Source organism: Oryctolagus cuniculus, chromosome 18 (assembly GCF_964237555.1).
Source record: "Oryctolagus cuniculus chromosome 18, mOryCun1.1, whole genome shotgun sequence".
Lineage (NCBI taxonomy): Eukaryota > Metazoa > Chordata > Mammalia > Lagomorpha > Leporidae > Oryctolagus > Oryctolagus cuniculus.
The window spans coordinates 40,771,682-40,793,970 of record NC_091449.1 but is presented as its reverse complement, the minus strand read 5'-3'; the positions used below and the strand labels follow the sequence as shown (position 1 = coordinate 40,793,970).

At 44.2% G+C, this 22,289-nt stretch overlaps 1 protein-coding gene across 5 annotated transcripts in view; it reads left to right on the top strand.

Annotated features, from left to right (window-relative positions):
• The window catches only part of PSME3IP1 (proteasome activator subunit 3 interacting protein 1), a 31,782-nt gene extending 10,239 nt beyond the window's left edge, over nt 1–21,543 (top strand). For all 5 annotated transcript variants that reach the window (XM_051846805.2, XM_051846804.2, XM_070061957.1 and 2 more), the window contains 7 exons: nt 1,950–2,044; nt 2,809–2,950; nt 3,831–3,929; nt 4,317–4,439; nt 9,833–9,962; nt 12,352–12,416; nt 20,586–21,543. In XM_051846805.2, coding sequence (XP_051702765.1) covers nt 2,824–2,950; nt 3,831–3,929; nt 4,317–4,439; nt 9,833–9,962; nt 12,352–12,416; nt 20,586–20,803 — 762 coding nt within the window. In that variant the 5' untranslated portion in view covers nt 1,950–2,044; nt 2,809–2,823 and the 3' untranslated portion in view covers nt 20,804–21,543. The remainder of the gene's footprint in view (nt 1–1,949; nt 2,045–2,808; nt 2,951–3,830; nt 3,930–4,316; nt 4,440–9,832; nt 9,963–12,351; nt 12,417–20,585) is intronic.
• The last annotated feature ends 746 nt before the right edge of the window (nt 21,544–22,289 follow it).

Sequence of the window (22,289 nt, the reverse complement as noted above, 5' to 3'; positions counted from 1 at the left end):
TAATAAGCCTCTGGCTGGAGACCTGGAGTGATGCTAAGTCAGAAGTGTTAAAAATTCTCATTGTTGTTACATTGACTTAAACCTCAACAACAGTAAGTAGGATTCGGGCTGAGACAATTTCTCTTTTTCTGAATGTTTGTGCTTTTTTTTTAGTTGCAGTATCTGTGTTTGCTAAGTAAAAATATTGCAAGAACATTCTTAGAGTTGGACTTTGATGTAGGAAAAAAGCTGAAATTTAGTGGTTTCTGAAAAGGAGCATGGTGAAGTGGGTAAAAGTATGAATTTAAAAAAAATTGAGTTTAGAGAGAGAGAGATGAAGAAAAATCTTCCGTCTGCTAGTTCACTCCCCAAATGCCCACAATAGCCAGGATTGGGACTGGTTGAAGTCAAGAACCTAGAACTCACAAGCTGGGTCTCCCACATGGTGACTGAGACTCCAGTGCTGGAACCATTATCTGCTACCTTCTAGGGTGTGCATTAAGAAGGAAACTGGGTTGGAAGCAGAGTAGCTGGGACTCAAACCAGGAACACTGATATGGAATGCAGGTATCCCAAGCAGCACTGTGCCACATGCCCACCTCAGAAGTATGACTGTGATGTCAGGCCTGGATCTGATTTTTGTCTCTGCTACTTACCACTTGCATCACCTTAGACAAGTGACCCAACTTCTCTGAGCCTCAACTTCTTCATCTATAAAGAAAAAATATTTTTCATAGGACGAATATGCATGTAAATGAGCTAAATATACATCGAAAGTATTTAGTTCATTGTGACAGCTCAGCAAATGTTAGTTGCTCTATTTTTGTGATAGTAGACTTATTCTATGATTTTAAATAAAATGCTATTTTTGTTAATAAAGATCATCTTGGAATTGACATTGGGTTGAATATGTGCCTCCTGGTTAGGGAGTATTGCTGTGAATAGCATATGACATGTATGTTGTTGTAGAGGGTTAATTCTACGGTTTCTCAAAAAGAAAAGCCAGCAAAATAAAACAGAAAGAGGTTTACTTTAAAAGGAATGACACGGGGTGGGTGTTAGGTGCAGCATTAAGATGCTTCTTGGGACACCTGCTCCTATACCAGAGTGCCTGAGTTCAAGTCACAGCACTATTACCAATTCCAGCTTCCTGGGAGGCACTGGTGGTGGCTTAAGAACTTGGGTCCTGGTAACCCATGTGGGAGACCTGGATTGAGATTCTGGCTCTTGGCTTCTTCCTAGACCAGCTCCAACTGTTGCAGCCATTTGGGGAGTCAAACAGCAGATAGAAAATCTCTTTCTCTCTGTTTTGTTCTTTTTCTTTCTCTCTCTCTTTGCCTTTCAAATAAAAATAAAGGAGTGATACACATTCTGCTGTCTTTATTTTCTTTCCTCCTTTTCTCTAAAGAAAGGTTCATGTAGAAGTAGATAGGAGGCCGGCGCCGCGGCTCACTAGGCTAATCCTCCGCCTAGCGGCGCCGGCACACCGGGTTCTAGTCCCGGTCGGGCCGCCGGATTCTGTCCCAGTTGCCCCTCTTCCAGGCCAGCTCTCTGCTGTGGCCAGGGAGTGCAGTGGAGGATGGCCCAAGTGCTTGGGCCCTGCACCCCATGGGAGACCAGGAAAAGCACCTGGCTCCTGCCATCGGATCAGCGTGGTGCGCCGGCCGCGGCGGCCATTGGAGGGTGAACCAACGGCAAAAGGAAGACCTTTCTCTCTGTCTCTCTCTCTCACTGTCCACTCTGCCTGTCAAAAAAAAAGGAGATTTGGGAATCTGCATCAAGATAGGCATGTAGTAGTTGAGGTTATTGTGGGAGTGAAAAGGGATTGGCACAGACATGGAATTTACAGGGAGGGAGGCCAGGAGAGAGTAGGAGCAATCAGTCAGTATTCTGAGCTCACTGAGCGGGAGCTTGGGAGGTCTGGGCTCTTCTAGGCTCACTCTCTGCGTGCATGGTTTGTGTACCTTCAGGTGTATCATTACCAGCGCTACAGACTGCATGACATCACTGAGTCTCCTTGAATACCTGACATTCTCCATCTGAATCTACTTGGAAGCCAGAGCAAGTAAGTCAAAATTTTATAAAGTCCCTGAAAGAGAAATTTCAGCAAGGAACAATGTTACATGTTGAAAAATAAAGGATAAGAACTGGGAAAATGGTGGGTGCCGGGGGCCAATTTGTTTGGAATAGACGGACAGAAAATATCTACGGTGTGAAATACCTGGTAGTGAGAATTAGTACACATGCCCTGGCTAATTTTTCTGGTAGCATCAATTTTAATAAAACTACCTTGTTGGAGCTGGCATTGTGCCATAGCAGGTAAAGCCACCTGCAATGCACACATCCCATATGGGTGCTGGTTTGTGTCCTGGCTGCTTCACTTCCGATCCAGCTCCTTACTAATGGCCTGGGAAAGGCAGTGGAGGACGGCCCAAGTGCTAGGGCCCCTACCACCCACATGGGAGCGCTGGAGGCTGGAGGAAGCGCCTGGCTCCTGTGGCCATCTGGGGAGGGAAACAGCAGATGGAAGATCTCTCTCTCTGTCTTTCTCTATAACTCTCACTTTTGAATAAATAAGTACATCTTTAAAAAAACAAAAAGAGATAAACTCATCTGCCTCACAACTTTAAAAAAAACCTATCTGGTACATTAGGGAAAATATAATCATGTGCTCCCATTAATGACTTGTAAATTAAGCTATTTGAATAATTATTTGTTCCAGATTGGAAGAGAATTTTTAGTCTGTTGCTAGGTGTGGCAGAACTAAATCTCCTTGTTTCGTTCTCACTTGACATGTTTTTCCTCACTTTGGGTTTCTTTTTTTTGTAGACTGATTATTCCATTATGGATGGAGGAGATGACGGTAACCTTGTCATCAAAAAGAGGTTTGTGTCAGAGGCAGAACTAGATGAACGGCGCAAAAGGAGGCAAGAAGAATGGGAAAAAGTTCGAAAACCTGAAGATCCAGAAGGTTGTATGTTTATAGTTTGATATCAAATTGAGTGATCTTTAATCCTCAAACCAACCCTGCTGGGTCTGGTGTTGTGCCATAGCAGGTTAAGTCTTGGCCTGTAGCACTGGCGTCTCTTATGGGCGCTGGTTTGGGACCCAGCTGGTCCACTTTTGATCCAGCTTCCTGCTAATGCACTTGGGAAAGCAGTGAAAGGTGGCCCAAGTACTTGGGCCCCTGCACCCTCGTGGGAAACCTGGAAGAAGCTCTGGGCTCCTGACTTCAACCTGACCCAGCCCCTGGCCATTGGCAGCCTGTTGGAGAGTAAACCAACGAGTGGAAGATTCTCTTTTTCTGTTTGTCTCTGTCTTTCCTTCTCTCTCTGTAACTCTGCCTTTCAAATAATTTTTTTTAATCTTTTAAAAAAAAAAAAAAAAAACCAACCCAGCCAAATCTGTATTAGCTGTCCTCACTTGAGAGTTGAACACCCAGGGCTCAGAGGGACAGAGTAACCTGTGTAAGGCCTCCCTAGCTGGGAGCAGAACCAGGTTACTTATGTCCTTGCCCTTTCCCCCTACCGTGTTGCTATCCAGGAGGTTCAGGAAGTCTTTCCATCAATACGGTGTATCCATGGTCTGAACCAGTGCTGCTCTGGAGGGCTTGGGCTGTCATCCAGTTTACTCTTTCAGGCCGTGGGCCCTGTTGACATTGGTAGTTAGCTTTGGGAACCGCTGGCCCTCTGAGGTCTAAAGGGAAGCTGTGGACTTTGTACTATTTTGGTGTTGTACCGATTCTCAGATCATGCAGAGACTTGACTATCTTTTAAACTCTTTGTGATTCTAAAATAATATGAAAAAATTTTAAAGTGTGTGTCTTTTTTCCTTCCCCGCCTTCCTTTCAGAGTGTCCAGAGGAGGTTTATGACCCACGGTCTCTGTATGAAAGACTACAGGAGCAGAAAGACAGGAAGCAGCAGGAATATGAGGAGCAGTTCAAATTCAGTAAGCTTCAGAAAATACGAGTCCAGAGGACTCTCAGCGGCCTTTTGCTGCACTTTTGCCTCATGCAGCACTCTTCTCTAACCAGAGGAATTGTCTTGATGATCTAGTCTCCAGATGGTCATTTGGTAGAAAAGAGACAGTTTTCTGCCTTCTGGATCACATAGAACAATTTTAAAACTCAAGATACCCATTCTAATTGTATGCTAATATCCAGTAATGGGGAGAAATGCTTTGATTTTATGCCATGTTATTTATTCAAAAGCCATGGTGTTTAATAGTCCTTTCTTCTAATCCTCTGAAGAATCTGCTGTTTATTAAAAAAAAATCTTATTTGACTACATTTTCCTTTTAGCCTGCTAAGTGTTTCTTGTTTAATTATTTCCTTAGAAAACATGGTAAGAGGCTTAGATGAAGATGAGACCAACTTCCTTGATGAGGTTTCTCGGCAGCAAGAACTAATAGAAAAGCAGCGAAGAGAGGAAGAGCTGAAAGAACTGAAGGAATACAGAATATCCTTTGTCCTTGGAGAGGTGTCCATTTTCTCACCAACGTCTGTGGACTTCAGTTTCCTCTTAAATGGAAGGGGGCCTTCTACCTGGTGACCTCTAACGTCTCTTTCAATGCTGATACCCTTATGGCTGTGAATAACCGACAGTGATTTGTGGAGTTTGTGTTGGAAGCAAGAGTATGTTGTAATCACAAGTCCACGTCCTTTAGGATTAATTCAAGGCATAAATCCTAAGAGTCAGTAGCAGGACATTCTTGCCTGGTGAGATTAGACTTTGAGACAGATGGGCAATGTAATCAACTTCATCCAGGGAAGAAATTGGCTTTTGAGATTTAAAAGAACATGTTTAGCAACTCTTTGTGTCCTCAGTAAAGTGTTTCCCACTGGTAAAGCATGGTCTGTCCCCACTGAGGGGCTGAGGAAGTGACAAAGATGATATTACTTTGGCTCAGTATTGCTCACCTCCCAACTGTAACTTGGCTAAATCAAGATTCCCAGTTCTGTGCCACATTATCCTCAAGCTCATTACACTGCCCTTTGCCAAAGTTGCTCTTTCTGGCCTTTCCAGTCTCAGTAACTGCTGCTCCTGGACCCCTAGATGCCTGTGTTAAAACTGCTTCCAAAATAGGCTCCAGACTTGGCTGATTCTTGCCATCTCTTCTGCCATGTTAGTAGAACTAGCTTCCTCCGGACTTCTGTGGCCATCTAATTGTTTTCTGTTTGTACTCTCATCTCCAACAATCTTCTTCAGACAACAAAGGGAATCTTTAAAAACATACATGGCATCATGTCACCTTCCTATTTGAAACACTCTGGTGGCTTCCTGTTGCATTTAGACTGAAGTCTGTTTGCCTTATCAGACACCACAGACATACCTGAATTTAGGCCAACCTGCCTTCCCATTGCATGTTGAAACCACTTTTCACATGCTTAGTGTAATCCAGACTGCTGGTCTTCCCTTTGTTCCTCTCTCACACTGAGCTTCATAATTCCATTGCAAGGCTTCTCACTTGCTGTTTCCTTAGCCTGAAGTGTTCCGCCTTCAGATTTGACAGGACTGGCATTTCATGGCATTCAGGTCTCAGCTCAGATTTCCTCACAGAGACCTTCCTAAACACTTTATCTAAAATTACACCCATCCCTTCTGAATATCCTTTTTTTTTTTTTTTTTTTCAAGATTTATTTTATTTATTTGAGAAAGTTACAGAGAGAGGTAGAGCCAGAGAGAGAGAGAGAGGTCTTCCATTCTGCTGGTTCACTCCCCAGATGACCACAGTGGCAAGAGCTGAGCTGATCTGAAGCCAGGAACCAGGAGCTTCTTCCAGACCTCCCAGAGGGTGCAGGGGCTTAAGGACTTGGGCCATCTTCTGCTGCTATCCCAGACCATAGCAGAGAGCTGGATCGGAAGAGGAGCAGCTGGGACTCTTTGGTACCAGTATGAGATGCCAGTGCTGCAGGCGCTTTAACCCAATGTGCCACATTACCGCCCCCCCCCCCTTAATTAATACTTGTCACTTATCTGAAAATCTTCTTATTTGTTAACTGGTTTGTTTATCTTTTTATGGCTGGAATGTAAAGTGACTGCATAAGAGCAAGGACTTTAGCTCACTTGGTCCCTACAGATTTTCCCAGTGCCTGGCATGTAATAGGTTCCCAGCAAATATGAGGGGACTTCAAAACATTCATGCAAAAATATAATTAAAAGATAAGTTTATTTTGGTGCAAAGAAATTTGAAGTCCATGCATAGTTTCCCATGATATATATTTCTTTCCACGAACTTTTTTTTTCCACGAACTTTTTGAAAACCCCTTATATGCATGGATTTCTAACTTTTTTTGTACCAAAATAGAGTTTGACTTTTTTTTTTTAACGATTTATTTATTTGCTTGAAAGTCAAAGTTACACAGAGAGAGAAAGAGAGACAGAGAAGTCTTCCATCCGCTGGTTCACTCCACAATTGGCTGCAACAGCCAGACTGTGGCAATCCGAAACCAGGAGCAAGGAGCTTCCTCCAGGTCTCCCACATGGGTGCAGGGGCCCAAGGACTTGGGCCATCTTCTGCTGTCCCAAGCCATAGCAGAGAGCTGGATCGGAGTGGAGCATCCAGGACTTGAACCATCATCCATAAGGGATGGTAGCACTGCAGACGGTGGCTTTACCTGCTACGCCACAGTACTGGCCCCAAAAGTTTAACTTTTGATTGTATTTTTCATGAGTTTTTTGAAGTTCTCTTGTGTATGATTTAAGTTAATGAGTAACTCATAGAAGGTATTCATAAGGCCACTTCAACTTTTTTCCTCCTGTGAAGAAGCTTATTTGGGTATTCCAAGTTTGTATGTTTAGCGACCCCACTAGTGTGGTTGAACAGCCTTCCCCTCTAAGACTGATGATATGACTGGGTGTAGGTGATAGCTGGTATTTTCTTATGTACAGTAGAGTCCATGAAAGAGCTTATGGAAAAAAAAAATAGATCCCCTGGGATTTGGTTGACATTTGAACTGGAGCAAAAGATCTGACTCCAGTCCCAATTCTGTTAATGACGTTCAGGTGCAAAACTAGGATAGGCGTTAATGGGAATTACACTTCAGCCCAGCTGTGGATGGAGATTGAGTCTTCTGATCTTCTCCCTCCTCTGCCCTGATGACTGCAGACTTAAATTTATGCAAAGATGTCTGTAGAGGTAGGCAGATAAGCATGGTGCAGTTCTGCCAACGTGCAGATTTTCCTGTAAGGATATACAGTGATGTTGCTTCTCAGTTGAATGATGTCTTGCTTTATGTTGGCAGTTAGCAAATAAGGCAGGGTGTCTCCCAAAACAGCATTCTGGAGAGTGGTGCTGCAAGTGGGAGATGGCTTTCAGTTTTTGATTAAGAGGGAAGAACAGGGCAGTAGTGAGACAAAAGAAACGTTTCTGTCCCGGTAACCCTGAAGTACCGCATCAAAGAGACTGTGGGGGTATTGGCTTTAATTGGGAACCTGGGAAGTTCTGACTGTCTAGAAAAACTGGAGAAAAGCAAGCCTTCCAGCTTGCTGACATATAATGCATTAATTCTAAGCATACAAGTAGCTGGAGACATGTTGAGATAGAAATTGAAATATTAGACATTTGTTTATTAAAACTCTAAATTAGGAGCTCGTTCTTGGCTTTGCTTGATTATTATAGGATGATGCACTCTTCTGCATATTCATGTGCTGTGGTTTGTGCCAGGTAAGCGGTAGGACTCTAGTTGTTTCCTCTGGAGTTGGACCAGTATTTAATGATATTATGTATGTTCAAAAGATGTGATTTTAAAAAGCCTCATCTAATGAATTCATTGCGATTTGTGAGATGTGCTTGTGTTTTTGTGACATTTTTGAGAAAGGGAGCTAGAGGAAAAAAGTCATTTATGCTTTGGGTATGGATCAGAAATAAGATTGGTACTTCCCCACTCCTCACCTCAAGGAGGTTGGAACTTTTCTACACTTTAAAAGAATAAAGACTTAAATATTGGGTTTTGTCTGTGTCCTGGTGTTGTAAATACATGTATGCTTTTATTGTGTTAATTTTTGTAAAAAAATTTTATTTATTCACGTGAAAGAAGTTACAGAGAGGGAGAGACAGATCTTCCATCCACTGGTCCACTCCTCAGGTGGCCACAGTGGCTAGAGCTGGGATGGTCTGAAGCCAGGAGCTTCTTCTGGGCCTTCCATGTTGATGGCAGGGCCCCAAGTACTTGGGGTTATCTTCTGCTGCTTTCCCAGGCACATCAGCAGGGAACTGGATCAGAAATGGAGCAGCCAGAGCTCAAACTGGCACCCACGTGGGATGCCAGCACTGCAGGTGGTGGCTTTAACTGGTTACTCCATAACACCTACCCCAACTGTGTCAATTTTTTCCATTATTTTATTTTTCACTAATATTGAGAGTTTGCTTTGAGAATCTGTTCACTTCATGAATGGTTTTTGGCATTCTCTAGTAGAAAAATGAAATATTTCAATTTTTTTCTATAAAAATGGACATTTATTATTATTAACATGTTGTTTCTGTGATGACCTTAAAAACATTAAATGAATGAAACTCAAAATAGTTCTGAGCATGTAATCCTCAATAATGCTGCAGATGTTTAGAACAGAGTTAGCACCTGAAGAGTAGTCAGAATTAGAGGTTCCTTATTTCTAGTACCTCCATGGTTCAAGTTCAAAGTAGACAAATAGCCTGGACTGTGTACCCCCTACTTCACCTACCCCTCTGAGCTGATAACATGTGCTGCTTAGATTTCTTAGGCACTAGATGTCAGTGTGGTTCCAGTAAGGCACCATCTTCAGTAAGAACTTGCACATATCAGAATATTTATCTGTTGTTGGGTGTGTTATGAGAGAGCATAAAATAAAATGGAGGAGCAGAGGGGGGAGGTGGAGAGAACAAGTGAAAGTGATAGACCTTGAGACCCAGAAAGTGGTGTCGAGCGTGAAGAAGCGATGTTAGAAATGCTCTGGCTGTGCTTCAGAAAACGCCTTTCCAGTTCTTGTGTTGTCTGTGCGCACCTTGCAGTCACCTGCAGAGAGAGTGGCTCCTGGGCCTCCAGAGGTCCTTGCTCAGTAGTTTGGAGAAGAGGCGGTGGATGCTCTGCATTTTTGATGAGCCTGATGCCTGTGATGTTGCCTTGTACCCGCAGAGTGGGAGGTGGTCTTCGTGATTTCTAAGATTGAGTGCCAGGGCCGGCACTGTGGCATAGTGGGTAAAGCCACCTCCTGTAGTGCTGGCATCCCATATGGATGCCAGTTCAAGTCCCGGTTGCTCCACTTCTGATCCAGCTCTCTGCCATAGCCTAGGAAAGCAGTGGAAGAAGGCCCAAGTTCTTGGGCCAATGCACCAGTGTGGGAGACCTGGAGGATGCTCCAGGCTCCTGGCTTTAAATTGGCCCAGCTCTGACTGCTGCGACCATTTGGGGAGTAAACCAGCGGATGGAAGATTCTTTGTCTGCCCCTGCTTCTCTGTAACTCTGCCTTTAAATAAATAAATAAATCTAAAAGAAAAAAAAAAAGATTGAGTGCCACAGATAGTCATAAGGACATTTTGAAAACTTTGGTTTTACCCTTAGGGAGGAAAGCACATATTTTCAGAGAAGTCATGTTTTTTTCTGTTCCTTTATATTCCTTGCAGTCTTTGTTTTCTGTGTCAGGTGTGATACTGGCCATGTCTTTGGTAATATCAGGTTTTCTGGCTGAGCTCAGATTTTCCTTGAGACTCGGGGGGAAAAAAAGAAGAGAGACATTTTCCTTTTTATAAATAGGCTAGGCATATGGCACGGTTGTAAAGGCCAGTGGGTTATATTTGTTATCCTTCCTTTGATTGACTGTCAGCTGTGGTAGCTCTTCTTTCTGCTTAGCTTGATCCTTAACCCGTACCTTACAGTAATCTCAACAAGGTTGGAATTTCTTCAGAAAACAAGAAGGAAGTGGAGAAGAAACTGGCTGTGAAACCCATAGAAACCAAGAAGTTCTCCCAGGCAAAGCTGTTGGCAGGAGCTGTGAAACATAAGAGGTCAGCCAGCACTCAACACAGCTTAACTCTCCCTCTGACCATCTTCTCTGAAATGCTGTCACGGTGACCAAAGCTAAAGGTTACCTCCCATGAGTCTCCACCAAGTCCCTGTGGTGTGCTTTTGTCCCCCTCCCTTTCAACACTTGGTGTCTTCTCTAGCCTTTGACCTTTCTCTCTCTGATCATTCACTCAATACATGTGACAGTAGCTACTCTTCCTTGAGCACCTGACATGTGCCAGGCGTTGTGTTAAGTACTTCCCATACATGATTTCATTCCTCCCAAAAATTCTAGTAAGTACAAATTACTATCACCTCTGTTCTGCAGGTAGGACTGAGAATTCGAGAGATTGAGAACCTTTGTTCAAAGTCACACAGTGATAGGAGAACTGGAGTCCAGTATTTGAGCATCTGGGTTTCTGGAGAGTAAGCTGGCAAGTCCTGTGAAGGATTTGTGTACAGGGTGTAGTGAGCGAGGAGGAGGGACACATGGCTGCCTAGAGGTTGTGCTCATGTTGGGCAAGCTGTGGAAAATGGGGATTAGGCGGGACCAGGAGGACTGTGACAGGCAGGCAGGAGGGAGGACATGTCCATAGAGGGAACAGCTGCTGTACAGGCACTGTGGCCCGAAGGACACAGCAGCTGTGGCAGGCTTACACACCTGGCTGTGGCAGCGAGTGAGGTGGGGGTGGCGGAGAGTGGCATTATGCAGAGGTCTCAGTAAGTTCTTTGTTGTGTTTGCTACTCCCTTTCCGAATCCTGGAATGGCACCAGAGTGATTGAATATCATTATTTCAATCTGACGAACTAGAGACCGTGGGCAAAATAATGTTAAGTTTAAGTGCAGTCTATTAGGAAAATCAATGTAGTGTACTGGCAACCAGCCACATGTTTTGAAGGGAGTGTATTGATGCAGTCTTGTGGTTTGGCACCCTGTCCATCTGCTGCAGATGTTCCTAGGAACATTGCCTCCGTGGAAAAATGTCATCATGGTACAACGGCAGAGGGGAGGAGTATCAGTAGCCTGAAAGGGGCCCTCTTCCCAAACCATGAATTATTCCTTTCAGGCTCTTACATAAGCTTTCACACAAGGGCCAGTGTCTTCCATGATTTGAACCTGAGTCAGTTTTACTGGACTGTGCTGAGGAACGCTCTTCAAGTTGGCAGTTAGTTACCCCTCAGCAGTGCTCTTACTGATGGCAGCAGGATGGGTGTCAAAGCTATCTCCCGTGGGTGTTTTTTTTTTTTTACTCCAAGACTTATGTATTTGAAAGGCAGAGTTAGAGAGAGGAGAGACAGAGACCTTCCATCTGCTGGCTCACTTTCCCCAAATGGCTGCAATGACAGGGGCTAGGCCAGGCCCAAGCCAAGAGCTTCCGGGTCTCCTACATGGGTGCAGGGGCTCAAGGACCTGAGCCATCCTTTGCTGCTTTCCCAGGTGCACCAGCAGGGAGCTGGATCGTAAGTGGAGCAGCTGGGACTCAAACCAGTGCTCATATGGGATGCTGGTGCTGCAGGCTGTGGCTTTAACCTGGTATACTATGGTGCCGGATCCTCTCTTGATTTTAGATCACTTTTAGAAGGGACTCTATTAGCTTATGTGGTGATCTGCATATAGCCCCTTTTGAGTATTGAAGCTATCATTTATTGTTGTTTGCCATAGCAAAGTGATGAATTAGCCTTCTGGGGCAGGAGTTCCTAATCTACCCTGCCCTGGGTTTGTTGGAATCACCTGGAAGTTTGTTAATACTGTAGATCTGCAGCCTACACTAATTCTGGTCTGGGAAATTTGGAATGAGGTGTAGGAGTCTTTGTTTTTAAGGTTCCATGGCTGATTCTGATGCCCACTAAAGTCTGGAAGTTACTGGTGTGTATATGCTGTAAAGTGTAAAAATGAAAGGAGCGGTGGAGCAGCCACGACTTGGGATGGTGGCATTGCAGGCTGTGGCTTAACCCATTACGCCAGAACACCGCCCCTGAAGTACATTCTTTAGATGTTCTTCTGGTGAAAATCTTTAGGATGGCTCTCAGACTGTCTAGCGTGCCACTATAGATGTTTTCTTCAATCATTAATAACATAACTAAATTTTTGTCATTTGTGAAATCCATCTGTGGTTCTAATCAAGTTGAACAATAAAGAATAACAAGTTGAAGTGATGCTTGAAAATACAATGATTCTTTTTTGGATGTGTCAGGAATTTGAGTTGTCTTTGTAACTAATTGTATAATTGGAGGGAGATTAAGAACCCAAGCGAAGACTCTTCATTTCAGACCATCTAGCTCCTTTGGGCTACTTAAAGCCCATACAAGTGGTTATTAGAGCTCCTGACCCCATAAGCTTTGATCCATGCAGATTGGGCATAGTTCAAATCACCATGTTTTTTGTTATAGCTCAGAGAGTGGCAACAGTGTGAAAAGACTGAAACCAGACCCTGACCCAGATGACAAGAATCAAGGTGAGTGGCACCCTCGTTTGTTTTTTTACTCATAATTATAAGTATGAACCACAGGAAAGGGTTGGAAGGCATTGCATATGCAAATGTTTGTGTTTTTCTCTTCTTCGAGTGTGCCTACATAAATTTAACTATTTTATGTCAGGCTGGATTTATACCCAGGAGCATGTTAGCTGCCCTGCAAAGGTAATACGTTAGAAGTCAGTAGAGGTAATAAATGACGATTGTGTTTTCTCAGGAGTGGTCACAGAGCCCTGGTCATATCACTTCTGCTCACAAAGGGCTTTTCTATGTCTCCTATAATGTCAGGTTTCTTGATTTTACCTGGCTTGCTTCCATTGGGAGGTAGAATGCCTAGCTCCTTCTGATACTGGATTGGCTTAAGTCTAGAAGCCTAATACAGTCTCCAGGCGTACACTTTTTTTAGTGGTTACTTTTATGCATTCGTATCTGCTTCTGTATTAAGTGACATGAAGTTTTAAGACAAGGTGAATGTTCCTGACATAGGTTAGGGATGAGAAATTCAAGAGTGTTTGCAGTTCACCGCTGACTCCCTGTGGGATTCAGACTCTGAACTAAACTCAGTGGGTCATCTATAAAACAGGGCTTATATTTATTTCTGTCTCAGAAATATAATAGATGCTTTAAAAATGCATCTCAGAGCACCAGTGCTGGTAGGCTACTGCAGTAACTGATTCGCTCTAGAACCTACTTTTAAAAAGGAGAAGTAGTGAAGATTCTCTGTGTTACTCACATCCTTTTCTACTCAGTGCTCCTTTCCAGAGGGAAACCGAATTACACATTTCTTATATATCCATCTAGAGCTATCTTACGCATATGAAAGCAATTATTAATTTATTTTTTAAATTATTTATTTGAAAGAGCTATATATATAGAGAGAGGTCTTCTATCCACTGGTTCACTCCCCACATGGCCTTAATGGCCATAGCTGAGCTGATCAGAAGCCAGGAGCCAGGAGCTTCTTCCAGGTCTCCCATGCAGGTGCAGGGGCCCAAGGACTTGGGCCAACTTCTTCTGCTTTGCCAGGCCATAGCAGAGAGCTGGATCGGAAGTGGAGCAAGGGCCGGCGCTGTGGCGTAGCAGGTAAAGCTGCTGCCTGCAGTGCTGGCATCCCATATGGGTGCCAGTTCAAGTCCTGGCTGCTCCACTTTCGATCCAGCTCTCTGCTACTAGCGGCCTGGGAAAGCAGTAGAAGATGGCTCAAGTGCTTGGGCCCCTGCACCCACGTAGGAGACCCAGAAGAAGCTCCTGGCTCCTGGTTTTGGATCGGTGCAGTTCCAGCTGTTGTGGCCAATTGGGGAATGAACCAGAGGATGGAAGACCTCTCTGTGTAACTCTGACTTTCAAGTAAATAAGTAAATCTTTAAAAAAAAAAAAAAAAAAAAGAAGTGGAGCAGCCAGGACTTGAACTGGCGCCCTTATGGGATGCTGGCACTTCAGGTGGCGGCTTTACCCACTACACCACAGCACTGGCCCCACAATTATATGTTTTAAAAGCATTTCATGCGGCGCCGGCACACCGGGTTCTAGTCCCGGTCGGGGTGCCGGATTCTGTCCCGGTTGCCCCTCTTCCAGGCCAGCTCTCTGCTATGGCCAGGGAGTGCAGTGGAGGATGGCCCAGGTGCTTGGGCCCTGCACCCCATGGGAGACCAGGAAAAGCACCTGGATCCTGGCTCCTGCCATCGGATCAGCGCGGTGCGCCGGCTGCAGCGGCGGCCATTGGAGGGTGAACCAACGGCAAAGGAAGACCTTTCTCTCTGTCTCTCTCTCACTGTCCACTCTGCCTGTCAAAAAAAAAAAAAAAAAAAAAAAAAAAGCATTTCATGGGCCGGCGCCGCGGTTCACTAGGCTAATCCTCCGCCTTACAGCGCCGGCACACCGGGTTCTAGTCCCGGTCGGGGCGCCGGATTCTATCCCGGTTGCCCCTCTTCCAGGCCAGCTCTCTGGTGCAGTGGAGGATGGCCCAAGTGCTTGGGCCCTGCACCCCATGGGAGACCAGGAGAAGCACCTGGCTCCTGCCATCGGATCAGCGCCGTGCGCCGGCCGCAGCGCGCCAGCAGTGGCGGCCATTGGAGGATGAACCAACGGCAAAAAGAAAGACCTTTCTCTCTGTCTCTCTCTCTCACTGTCCACTCTGTCAAAAAAAAAAAAAAAAAAAAAAGAAGAAGCATTTCATTAGATATCTCTCTCTCTGTAACTCTGACTTTCAAGTAAATAGATAAATCTTTTTTTTTTAAAAGTACTTCATTGAGGCCAGCGTAGTAGGTAAAGCCACAGCCTGCAATGCTGGTTCCATATGGGTGCCAGTTTGCCTCTGCTTCCAATCCAGGTCCCCAGCTAATTGCCTGGGAAAGTAACAAAAGGTGGCCCAAATGTTTGGGCCCATGTAAAAGACCCACGTGAAGCTGCTGGTTCCAGATTTCCGCCTGGCCCACCCCTGGCTCTCGTGGCTATCTAGGGAGATAGAGATGGAAGATCTCTCTCTCTCTGTCTCTCCCTGTCTTTCTGTAACTCTGACTTTCAAATAAATAAAATTAGTTAAAACATTTCATTATGGATATAAGTTAAAGGATTTTTAAAGGTTGGGATAGTAGCATGATGCTCCCCTATCACAATTTTTTAAGAAGATGTATTTGTTATTTGAAAGGCAGAGTTACAGAGAGAGGGAGAGACAGAGATCTTAACCCACTGGTTCATTCCCCAAATGTCTGCAGCAGCCAGGCCTGGGTCAGGCTGACACCAGGAGCCTGGAACTACATCTGGGTCTCCCACATGGGTGGCATGGGGCCAGGCAATTGATTCATCTGCTGCTGCTTTCCCAGGTGCATTAGCAGGGCACTGGTTTGGATGTAGAGCAACAGGGACTCAAACTGGTGCTCACATGGGATGCCAACATCACAGGCAGCAGCTTAACCTGGTGTGCCACAATGTCAGCCCCTTCAACAAGTTTTACCACATGTCCAGTATTCATTTAAACTTCCCTAACTATAATATTTTGAAGCAAATCCAAGACATCATATCATTTCATTCATAGTTCTTCAAAGTGTCTCATTTTTTAAAAAATAAGTTCTTTTTTGTTTACCAATTGTGGTCCCACTATTATATCTAGAATAATGACAATAATTGCCAAATATTATACAATATCAAGTTAATATCTTCCCTAATTGTCCTAATTTTTGTTTTTCTAATGCATTTTGCTAGAGGCTGAATAATATTCATTGTATGACATACCACATTTTGTTTGTTCTTTTATCAGTTGATAGGCAGTAGAGTTGTTTCCACTTTTTGGCTACTATGAATCATGCTGCTGCGAACATTTGTGTACAAGTTTTTGTGTAAACAACTGTTTTCACTTCTGGGTGAAATCACCTAGGAGTGGAATTGTTGAGTCATTTGGTAACTTTTTGAGGAACTGGTAGAGTATTTAGCAAAGTAGCTGAATAATTTTTATATTACCTGTAGTATATAAGGATCCCAATTTCTTCACATCTTTACTAGCACTTGTTATTGTCTTTTTTATTATATCCATCGTGTGGGTGTGAAGTGGTATCACATTGTGGTTTTCGTTTGTGTTTCCCTAATGATGAACAATGCCAACCGGTGTGTACTTATTGTTTGTAAATCTTCTTTGGAGAAATCCTTAGGCTGTTTTAAGCTGGGTGGTCTTTATTGTTGACTTGTAAGAGTGTTTTATATGTTCTGGATACCAGACTACACATATCTGATATATGCTTTGCAAATATTTACTCTCACTCTGTGGTTTATTTTTCATTTTCTTGATAGTAGACTTTGGAGCATGAGAGCTTCTAATTTTGATGACATTCAGTTTATCCATTTCTTTCACTGGTTGCTTATGCTTTATGTGTTATATCTGGGAAACCATTGCCTGGTCCCTAGTCTTGAAGATTGACATCTATGCTTTCTTCAATGAGTTTTATAGTTTTAGCTTGTATATTTCAGTTTTTTATTCATTTTGAGTTAATTTTTGCGTGTGGCATAAGGTAGGGATCCAGTTTTGTTCTGTGGGGATATCTGGTTGGTCTAGCCCCATTTTTTGAAGACTATTCTTTCCTGCACTGAGTTGTAATGTCACCCTTTTCAAAAATCAGTTGACTGGGGGCCAGTGTGTGGTGTAGTGTGTAAAGCCACTGCCTGCGACACTGGTGTCCCATATGGGTATCATTTCCTATCCCAACTACTCCTGATCCAGCCTCCTGCTAATGGCCTGGGGAAAGCAGTAGAAGATGCTCCAGTGTTTGAGCCCCTTCCACCCATGTCGGAGAGCCAGATGAAGCTCCTGGCTTTGACTTGCCCCAGCCCTGACCGTTGTGGCTACCTGGAGAGTCAACTAGTGGGTGGAAGATCTTTTTTTTTTTTTTTTTAAGATTTATTTATTTATTTGAAAAGCAGAATTACAGAGCGGCAGAGAAAGAGAGAGATCTTCCATCTGCTGGTTCACTCCCCAAATGGCTACAACAGCCAGAGCTGTGCAGATCTGAAGTCAGGAACCAGGAGCTTCTTCCAGGTCTTCCATGTGGGTACAGGGGCCCGAGCACTTGGGCCATCTTCTACTGCTTTCCCAGGCTTTAAGCAAAGTGCTGGGTCAGAAGAAGAGCAGCCAGGACACGGACCGTTGCCGACACCACAGGCAGAGGCTTAGCCTACTGAGCCACAGCGCCAGCCCCGCTAATGTGTCTTTTAATGCAAATTTAACCTGTAGATTTTCCTTCACTTTTTTTATCCTTTTATTTGTGAAGGAACTGGGTCTTTGTCCTATAAAACTTCCTGTACTCTAGATTTTATTCTATGTTTCTTTTCTTTTTTTAAGATTTATTTATTTATTTGAAAGGCAGAGTTATAGAGAGAGGAAAGACAGAGAGAAAGGTCTTCCATCTGCTGGTTCACTCCCCAAATGGCTACAATGACCAGGGTTGGGCCAGACCAAAGCCAGGAGCCTGGAACACCTTCTAGGCCTCCCATGTGAGTGGTAAGGGTTCTTTATACCCTGTGTTTGCCATAAAGTGATAATAAGATCTAGAAGCTTGATCAGTTTTTTTTTTCCTTTGGCAAGAATACTTTATACCTTGTTTTTTACTTGAGTATTTTTTTGAGTATTATTTGATATACTCTTGTATTTATTGCTTAATTTACTTGTTACTGTACCTTACGAATCATTACATAACTATACATGGCGAGATTCCTCATTCCTTTGTAAAGTCTGTGTTATATTCCATTTTTAAGAATATTCCATTGTATGCATATTTCATAGTATATTCATCTCAATTTTTGTTAATAAACATTTAGATTATTTCCATTCTTTTCCTATTCTGTTGTTTCAGTCATAACCTTGTACATGGATAATTTTTCATATGTACAAATATATCAGGTCAGGGGCTGGCACTTTGACTTAGCAAATAAAGGCTGTGCATCCCATATGGGTGCCGATTCGAGTCCCGGCTATTCTATTTCCAATCAGACTCTCTGCTATGGCCTGGGAAAGCAGTAGAAGATGACTCAAGGCCTTGAGCCCCTGCACCCATGTGGGAGACCCGGAAGAAGTTCCTGCTCCTGGCTTAGAATCGGCCCAGCCCCGGCTGTTGTGGCCATTTGGGGAGTGAACCAGTGGATGAATGACCTCTCTCTCTCTCTACCTCTGCCTCTGTAACTCTCTGCCTTTCAAATAAATAAATAAATCTTTAAAAATTTTTTTTTTTAAAACAAATATATCAGGTTAAATACTTAGAAGTGGAATTGTTAGGTCAGAGAGGATACACATTTATAATTTAGACCAATGTTGCCAAATTGCCCTTCATAGAAGTTAGCCCAATTTTTACTTCAATAAATGTTCACTGATCTCTTTTTAACATATAGAAATCTTGCTAAATTGGTAGAATAGATAGTATCAATGTATACATATATGTGTGCACACACACATTATTCAACTTTGTAGGAATCTTAAATGTACTTTAGTTAGTAAACTAGTTGCCCTTGGGCTGGTACTTATTCCCTGATAGGAACTGTTTGAATGAAACTATGGAAAGCAAAACTGGTATGGTGGCTTTGAACTGTCCCAGGCAGACACATGTGTTTCAGAGCTGTTCTTTTTAGTTCCATATCCCTTCTTCCTGCATTCTTGTAGCAAAAGCTATGCAAGAAATGTCCTCCTTGCTGGGAGCCAAAGCCCCACAAGAAGAATGTCCCCTGAGGCTTCCTCCTGAGTCTGACCTCAGCAGGAGAATTGCTGGTTGGTTGCCCTAGAAGATGACTGTGATTTTGGTGGAGATTCCGGCTTTCCCCTGAAGACTCCTGAACTGAGCTTTGAGCAAAACCACTGAATGCACAAGTCAGTCCCGTATGCTCCCAAGTCATGCATCTGATCTTACACAGATTCTCTGTTAGTACTTTTCTGTGTTAATTTGGTGTGACAGTGTGGGCCTGCAAAAGTAGAAGTTGGCAGGAAACTTCACCAAATGGATGGGATCAGAGGGCACCATTTTGTTCTCTTTGGATAGTTAACTGCATTTGGAATGAGATTTGTTAGAGTTGCAGTCTCTTTTCTTTGTTTAAACCTCAGTAATTGGGAGGTTTGATTGTTTTGCTTAAACTCTCTTGATGGCACTGTGGTCTAGATTCCTGGTTGCATTTCTATAGCTGGGTTCCATCCTTCACCTAGATCAGCTCTTGTTCTCTATAGAGAAATTTCTCTATAATTTTCTCTATAGGTACTCTGAAAATTCACCCTTTTCTTTCTAGGATGAACCCTTAAACTCAGTTCATCCTTGAAATACTGGATAAAATGAGGTACTTCATTGAACAGCTTTGCATAAATTAGTTTCTAAGTAACTTATCTATATATTCTTGAAAGGTAATAGAATACTGAAAGTATCATTTTATATGTGTTACATATTATTTTTAAGATTTATTTGAAAGATTACACAACCAGGCAGAGAGAGAGAGAGAGAGAGAGAGGTCTTCTATCTGCTGGCTTACTCCCCCAATTGGCCGCAACAGCTGGAGCTGTGCCAATCCAAAGCCAGGAGCCAGGAGCTTCTTCCAGGTTTCCCACGCGGGTACAGGGGCCCAAACACTTGGACCATCTTTCACTGCTTTCCCAGGCGCATTAGCAGGGAGTTGGATCGGAAGAGCGGCAGCGGGGACTCAAACTGGCACCTATATGGGATGCTGGCACTGCAGGTGGCCGCTTTCCCTGCTACCCCACAGTGCCGGCCCCGGAGCATTATTTCTTGGTTGAGGTTTAGTTTAATGTTTTCTACTCTAAGTGGCCCCTACCCTTGCCAAGCCATTTGACTTCCTCACTTAGAGGAAAAACTTGGTGGAGCCGAATTCTTAACTTTTCCTTTAATCTTCAAGTTCTGGATTTTGTCTATTGAGACTTTCCATCTTTGGAGTGGCACAGTAACTAGGTTTTGGAGAAGGGAGAGCCCCAGCTACTTGGTAACATTCTGTGTGGTTTGAAAATGTGACCTGACTGACTTTAGTTCTCTTTGTTGTGAAAGAGGAACAGGACGGGAAAGCAAAGATGGTGTTTCATCAGTTTCTAAGTTGCTCAGCTCCTCCATTAGGGAACAGCAGCCCTTCTTAGTAAGGAACATTATTCTGCAGCCTTTGAAAATGTGTCTGTGCTAGCTGGCACTGGTCAATAAGTATGGATGATGTAGTACGCTGAGAAGTGGAATAGAATTGTTAATGTTGCCTGTAGTATCTCTGAAGCTGGCTTCCTTTCTGCTGTTGAGTGTGCGGAAACTTTTGTCTCTCCCCTTATCTATTTCCTGCCTTGTGAGTAAGTAAAGATGATATGGACCTGAGTCTCACTTGTAATACCATGACTGTGTGAGTGTGGGGAACTTGTTCTCCTCAGAGTGATGGAGAACAGAGAGGGTGACAGGCTGTGGTCAAAGAGAGAGCTTTAGAATTCCAACTTCGGCTCATCACCTGGAGAAGTCATTTCACCTCCTGGAACCTCACTTCCTCAGTTCCCCTTGAGTAAAATGAGGATGACAACTGCACAGGGTGGGTTTGAGGCTTCCATGGGCATCCGTGGGTAAAGCTCTTGGCATGGGGCCTAGCCCTGAGATGTATATGTTAAGCTGTGGCCAAGGATGATGGAGTAACAATCCTTCCTCTTTGCAGAGGCCTCGTCCTGTGTGTCTCTCGGAAGCACTTCCCTGAGCGGCCCCTCCATCCACTGCCCCTCTGCAGCAGTCTGTATCGGCATCCTCCCGGGCCTGGGCGCCTACTCGGGGAGCAGCGACTCTGAGTCCAGCTCAGACAGCGAAGGCACCATCAACGCCACTGGGAAGATCGTCTCCTCCATCTTCCGAACCAACACCTTCCTCGAGGCCCCCTAGCTCCTCTGCGCTTAGCACAGGGAGCTCCTCCCCACAAGTAGTTGGACTGGTCATCCTACCTGCAGGCATTGTCTCCCTCCAAAAACTCCCTCGTCTGCTTCCTGTACACACCACGACATTTTTAACCTACCCTAAAAATGTGCCAGAATCCACTTGTGGCCCGAATTATGTTTGGTTTCTCTTTTCTATCCCTGTGCAGGTGACCAGACCTGCCCTGCTGCCCCTTCCCTCACTGATGGGGTCGGGCGAGGGCAGAGCTCAGCAGAAATTCCTGGGAGAACTGGTCACCAGCTGGCTTGCAAAGAGCTTGGGTTTTATCACTTTGTTGTCTTCCTTTCCCAACAGCACAAAGAAGTAAGGGCAGTAACTGGACAGGTCTTACTTACCCTATTGTATTACATCTATTGTAGATGAACACATTGTTTGGTTCTGCTTCCTTTTGGAGCAAGTGGGCAGGAGCAGTGACCCAGGTGAGGAAATGGAGCTCACCTGGCTGATGGTAAAGGTGATCCCGTGCGCCTGCGGGGCTGACCGTAGCCCTCGGCGTTCCTCCTGAGGCTTTTCTTACTCTTGGGCATTCTTTCTCCTTTCTCCATCCAGTCCCTCTTGGGGCGGGGTGGGGCGGGGGGGACTGTTAAGAAGAAAGCTGCCATCTTCTACTCAGACCTTTCTCTGCCTGGCAAGTTACTTTGTTTTTGTTTTTGTTTTTGAAATAAAGGATTTTAGTTTAAGATCCTAAACCTTAGAGAAACAAACATAAGCCTTATTTAATCATGGCAGGAAATCAGAAGTGCTGCTGGTAGATAATGAAGAAATGATGTGTTTCTGGCAGCTTCTGGTATCCTCATATTGCAGACTAGTGGGACACGCCTGAATATTATGACTGTACTCTGAACACTGTTTAATGCATATTATAGTTGTGGCTTTTAACTGTGGAGGCTGTTTCTAGCCTAAAGGTGCTTCCCAGAGCCTTGTTTTCTCTGCTGCTCCTCCTGCTCCTCCCTTCCCAAACAGCAGCCCTGAGACTGTGAGCAGTCAAGAATTAGAAGTACTGCTCCCCCTCTGTCTCGACAGGCAATGGGCTCATCTTTTTGGGAGGGAGGCAGAGAGGGAGAGGACATATGGAAGCCTCGAGGACCAAGGTAGATACGAACTTTAAAAACATCTGTGTACTCCTCTGCTTCAGAAGAATGAGCCCACACTGTACTTTCTTCTCCTTGGTTCTTAACACCCATTGTTTCTATGTTTTGGGGTGTGAGACTGAGCGAGACACACACAGAATGTGTTGACTCTGTGATGCCGGCAGGCATAGAAGCTGTTTAGTTTTAATGTGGGCAGAGAGGCCTCTGGATCGGATCCAACCCACTCCTTTTCCCCTTCCAATGCAGTGACACCCTGGTGCCCATTGGCAGATGGTGACTTCCCTTCACTCATAACTGATGCCTTGTGAATTCTTCCTCCTTTTCAGAACTACTCTGCTAATTGT